The sequence below is a fragment of the Sus scrofa genome, chromosome 13 (genome assembly GCF_054392235.1).
Source record: "Sus scrofa isolate SSC_HxYL_T2T_F1_AM1 chromosome 13, Sscrofa_HxYL_maternal_Yorkshire_Landrace_v2.0, whole genome shotgun sequence".
Classification (NCBI taxonomy): Eukaryota; Metazoa; Chordata; class Mammalia; order Artiodactyla; family Suidae; genus Sus; species Sus scrofa.
In genome coordinates, this window is record NC_139395.1 from 177,510,252 (window position 1) to 177,516,156 (window position 5,905).

Here is a 5,905-nt window from a genome sequence, read left to right on the forward strand (position 1 = left end):
GCTTTTTGTTTTGTTTTTTATTTTATTTTAGTGCTCTATAAAGAGTTAATTAAAATTTTATGTTTTTGAATAATATATAAAGGTATTTTAAGGAATTTATTAGGTACTAACATCTCATCATTAAAATAATAAGAAAATTATATATGCAAAAAACTTTGAACACTAATCATCACATAGTAACATGTAAACTATATAGTCATGTTAATGTTTTACTAGAAAGGAGAACAGATATTAGTTTGACACATACCCATATTTCTTTAACACTTTTTTCAGTGTGTCTATGACTTCCTTATTTCTGAGGCTGTAGATAATTGGATTTAAGAAAGGGATTATGACAGTGTAAAATAAAGAGTCCATCATATCTTGATCACCTCCTTGTGTAGATCCAGGGCGCACATACATGAAGAGAAGTGGCCCATAGTATAAAGAGACAGAGAGGAGGTGGGCTCCACAGGTGGAGAAGGCCTTCCTTATGCTTTGTACAGACTTGTTTTTTAAAATTGTAAAAATAACAAGTGCATAAGAGATAAGAACTGTCAGTATGGTGAACACCTGAATTGAGCCAGAGAAAATGAATATCATCAGAACATTAATAGAAGGATCAGTACAAGAAATTTTAATTAATGGCAATGCATCACAATAAAAGTGATGTACTATGTTAGAAATACAGAAAGTTAATCTGAATATAAAACCTGTATGAATTAAGGCATGAAGAAGGCCACCTATATATGATGAGACTAACATTCTCATGCATAGGCTATTGCTTATAATCACTGGATAAAGTAATGGGTTGCAAATGGCCACATAGCGATCATATGCCATTGTTGCCAGCAGAAAACATTCTGTTGTTACACTGACTGCAAAAGAAAAGAATTGTACCACACATTCAGAGAAAGAGATCATTTTACTCTGAGCGAAGAAGTTGATAAGCATCTTGGGAGTCACTGTGGATGACAACCAAGTATCCACAAAGGCCAAATGCCCAAGGAAAAAGTACATAGGAATGTGAAGTTGAGGGTTATTGCAGATGAGAGCAATCAGACCAAGGTTTCCCATGAGGGTGATGAGATATATCATTAGGAACAGCAGGAACAGAGGGATTTGCCACTCTGATTGATACTTGAGTCCTGAGAGAATAAACTCTGTCAATTCTGTTACATTTTTTGTTTCCATATTCTTAATAGATGACCTCTGAAATAAAATACAGTAAATGAAAAAAAGTCATTCAAAAATTTTAAACAGTAAATTTCTTCAGGTTAACTTAAACAAAACCATACATTAACCACTAACTTGAATAATTTCTATTTTATTTACTTTTACTATGATACATGAAAAGTATTCATAGAAAATGTTATGTTAAAACAATGCAGTTATATCATTGAAAATTTTGTACAGAAATGAGATTTAGAAGATAAGAAAAGCATTCTCAAGATGTGCAAATTTAGGGGATACTATAGAATGAGGTCAAGAGATTCTGTGTGTAGGACATGGATGCAGCAACAAAGTAAAGATGTTAGAAAGGCCCTGTGTATAAAATTAAAATTATGACTTGAATGCTACATTAAGATATTGAACTTCATTCTTCAAGCAGTTGGCAAGAAATGAAAACTTATTAGAAAGGGAGTGGCAACATCACTTAATCTTGAAATTAAAAACATTGCAAGGAGAAGAAACTCAAGTCATAAACAGTAATCAGGAAACTGTGGCTATTTCCAGTGATTCCCAAACCAGATTACACAGTTAGAATTGTTTTGGGGAGGTTTTGGTGCAAAATATAGATTCTGAAGTATTACTGTAGAAATTGGATCATTAGATCATGAATGGAGTTTAATAATATGCATTTAATGATTGCTCCCCAAGTGACTTAAAGTATATGAAGTTCTCAATCCACATGATGGATGTGGCATTAGGAGTGATGAGGAAGACAAAGAAATAGATCAGAATAAGTCAGAATGAAGAGTCACATTTATTGTCAAATGCAAGGTCCTGGCTCCAATGCACAGTGAGGCCAAACAAATCAAAAATGTGGGAGTTTGGAGCATGACTCCTGGTGCTACACAAAAACTGTCATCCACTCTAGAAACCAAAATTCTACAAACTGACTTTCCCATTCCTCTTAAATCTAGAGTGAAGGTGCGTGATCTAGTGTTAGCCACTCAAACTCATCTACAGTGGATATAGAATTAAAAACCCAGGATCAAATGTGTAAAAAGAAAATTCTTCTTGCCAGGTCAACCAAAGGAACAACATCATGGTCCCAGAAAATGCATCCTGTACCCACAACAATGGCCTTGTCAGTGTGAGTTGTGGCATTCAAGTTTAGTAGCAACGGCAGTAGCACTTATTGAGTTAGAGCTGGAACATGATTTTAGGTGTTATCTCTCTGACTTCTTTCTTTGTGTCCTGACCATTTCTCCAATGGGTTTCTCCAACTTCCATTTCTTTGTTGGAATCATTTTCCATTCAATTAACACATTTCTTCTTGCAGCCAAGAGCTCTGGCTGAAACAAGAGGAGAAAAGGAAAGACCAGAAAAGGCTACTGAGCAGAGTGATCAGGAGGAAAGATCCTCCTTTCTTGAGAAGAAGGAGGACAATGGAAAGCTGAGTGTTGGGAACTTAAAGAGAGGAAAATACTCAAAAAGGCAAAGGAGAGTACAGAGTAACAGAAGCAAATATATATAAATATTGAGGGGGGATAGATGTATAGATCTTTGAAAATAAATCTGTATCTATATAAAAGTTTTTATTATATGATAATGGCTTTTGCACTGATGAGGCTGAGAATCTTGCCTCTGTAAGCAGGAGACCCAGGGCAGGAGGTGTCACATGCAAAGGTCCGAGACAATAGAGCCAATAGTATAGATTTCTGACTGAGTCTGAAGTCTTGAGAACCAAAATCACCAAGAGCATGAGAAGACTGTGTCTGAGAGCCAAGCAGAAAGCAAGTTCAACCATCCACTGTTTTGTTATTGTTGTTATTGCTGTTGCTATTGTTCAGCTCAGCCTCTCATCACATTGCATGATGCCCCCTCACATTGAAGAGAGCCATAGACTTTACTCAGTCTACCAATTCCATGCTAGTCACTTCTGGAAACAGCCTCACAGATAGACCCAGAGATGATGTTTTTCAAGATATCTGGACATGTTTTTTCCCCAGCCAAATTTGACACATTAAAATGAATCATCATAAATCCAACCTTGTCAACTTGGCACCCATACACAATTCCCAATTCATGGCTAATCTCCAAATAATGACAATAGCAAGCTCACAGCTCCAACTAACATGTTACATATATGCTGTGCACACAAGAAAATGCATTAAATTCTTCCAAAATTACGAGGTGAGAGAGAGAAAGTATCAGAGAAAGGCTGAAGTGGAAATAAGGGGAAAGTCTCAGAGTTTGGGGGGGAGGGAAATATTTCCCTTAACTCAAAAGTTTTCAAGGCTGAGAAATCTTGTTTTTTCTTTTATTCAAAATTCAAATTTTATTTTTTCATTGGATTGGTGTATGAATTAGAGTCTTTAATTTTAAATTTACATTAAAATTTTATTGTGTTTAAATATACTAGCCTTGCCTTATTCATATTTAAAGGATGTTTCTCTCCTTGTTTTTACTTGTGATTAGAGCTGACTTTCTCTACAAATCTTTCAAGTATTTTTAATGGCATTTGCTTCTCTACAAGTTTCCTTTGCAGAATAAAATTGATCCAAATATGGACCTTAATAAAGGCAGTATAAATATCCAATGCCAATAAGTGCAGTTGTTAAATGTGAATTTGTTAAGAATGGGCTTTACTTCCATGCAATCTCAAAACAGTAAATAATCAAAAATCTGCAGTTCATTGTGTGGTACTTATTTAGGTGGAAAGCTGAAAAGAACACTGGATGGATATTTTCACTATTTTGGCATTTTTTTAATGAAATAACAAGATGTGGATGTAAAAATAGAAAGTGTAGTTAATTTAATAAAGTAAATATTTTGAGCACAATTACCAAAAAGATTTCTTACACAGTAAAGTTTTGAGCTAAATGCTTTAACCTACTTTTAATTTGTTTACTATTCCAGTTCAAAGAAACTTATCTTTTGGAGTAATTATAATTATGAAAAATGGATAATTAAACATTATAAAAATTATAGTGCAGTCTCAGAGCTCTTTTTCTTATCTAAATTTATGTACAATAATAAAATATACAGATTATTCGCTATTTGTTTCCATTTTCACCCAGCTATTTCAGTATCCTGTAAACCAAATGAAATTATTATACATTTTATTACAACATTTTAACTTTCTGTAAAAACATAATGAATGTTATACAAATCATTCCCTCTTACCAATAGCTGTTAAAAAATTGTTGAGATCCTTTCAGTGTTTGGTTTTCTGAAACAGAAAATAATATATGAGCACTGGAATGACAAAGCCACGGGTAGCAATTCTTTACACATTGGTTCATTTCTGAGGATTCATTTTGCAAGCTCAGGAAAATGCTGTTTATATGAATTTGATTTTGAACACAGAGTTAACCAGTTGTACAACTGGGTACATTTGTTGAAAGGGGAAGGAGTGAAGAATTGTAATTCCCCTGATAGGATTCCCTTTATGACAAACCTAAGCTGTTCTACTGGGCTTTGTGGACTTGGACCTGTAAAGAGAAATCCAGGTCTCACAGGGCATTATAGACCGAAATCACAAACATCAAGTTATTGCAGACAGTTCCAGTTTATCAATTGAAGTTACACTTCGAGCCACCACTTTCCATCAGAGGCACTTCTGAAATGTTAATGCAAACTCTGGTTTATCTACAAACTCGATATTCTGAGTTCTTTGATGAATATAGTCTTGTCTGAGCCAGTCATGCATGATTCTAATAAGACCAACATCTTAAATTCTTTTCAGGATACAATCTCTAGAAAGTTATCCTTCTCCGAGTTCCCGTCGTGGCGCAGTGGTTAATGAATCCGACTAGGAGCCATGAGGTTGTGGGTTCAGTCCCTGGCCTTGCTCAGTGGGTTAACGATCCGACGTTGCCATGAGCTGTGGTGTAGGTTGCGGACGCAGCTCCGATCCCGCGTTGCTGTGGCTCTGGCGTAGGCTGGTGGCTGCAGCTCCGATTCGACCCCTAGCCTGGGAACCTCCATGTGCTGTGGGAGCGGCCCAAGAAATAGCAAAAAGACCAAAAAAAAAAAAAAGTTATCCTTCTCATGGAAATTGTAGCTCACATTTGAAACCTACACCTAACGTCCCTCTTTAAGCTGAAAACTGATGAGAAATCTTAGGCAAAATTCAGTGGGAGGAGAAAAGGAAAAAAGATGACCAAAGACCACTGTGGGAAGATCTTTGCTTCTCAAACTCTAATCTTTGCGACACTCCTGGAGATTTTCTTAAATGCAGATTCTGTTTCAGTGGTGGTGACTGAGGGTCTACATTTCTAACATGGTGATGTTTCTAGACATTTGCCTTCCTCTGTGTCTTCTGTCATCTGCAGGCATAGCTTATCAGAGAGCTAGTTAATTAGAGAAACAAAGCAAAACATTGCAAACATAGCAGGAATATAAAGAGAGAAACAAAGGAGTGAGAATGGGCAAGGGAAGCTAGTGTTTGTGGTATCACATCAGATATGAGGGTAGATGGGGCTTTGTTCTTTATCCCAACCTAAAGGAAAAGTATGGAGAAATTTCTTTTAACATAGTGACCACATGTCAATTTGCCTTTACATATTAACAGAGAAGTTGACATTAAATATTCATTGAGAAAAATAATGACATTAGTAAGTGTAATATGAAAATTCTCACATTTTGTATTGACATCATTTTTTTTGGCTTTTTAGGGCCACAGATGTGGCATGTGGAGGTTCCCAAGCCAGGGCTCAAATAGAAGCTTTAGCTGCTGGTCTACACCACAGGC

The 5,905-nt window shown here is 35.9% G+C and overlaps 1 protein-coding gene across 1 annotated transcript; it reads right to left on the reverse strand.

Annotated features, from left to right (window-relative positions):
• Positions 1–231: 231 nt before the first annotated feature.
• LOC110256361 (olfactory receptor 5H2-like) lies at positions 232–1,173 on the reverse strand. Its single transcript, XM_084989989.1, has one exon. It carries the CDS (start codon positions 1,171–1,173, stop codon positions 232–234), a length of 942 nt encoding a protein of 313 aa, XP_084846115.1.
• Between the last annotated feature and the right edge of the window lie 4,732 nt (positions 1,174–5,905).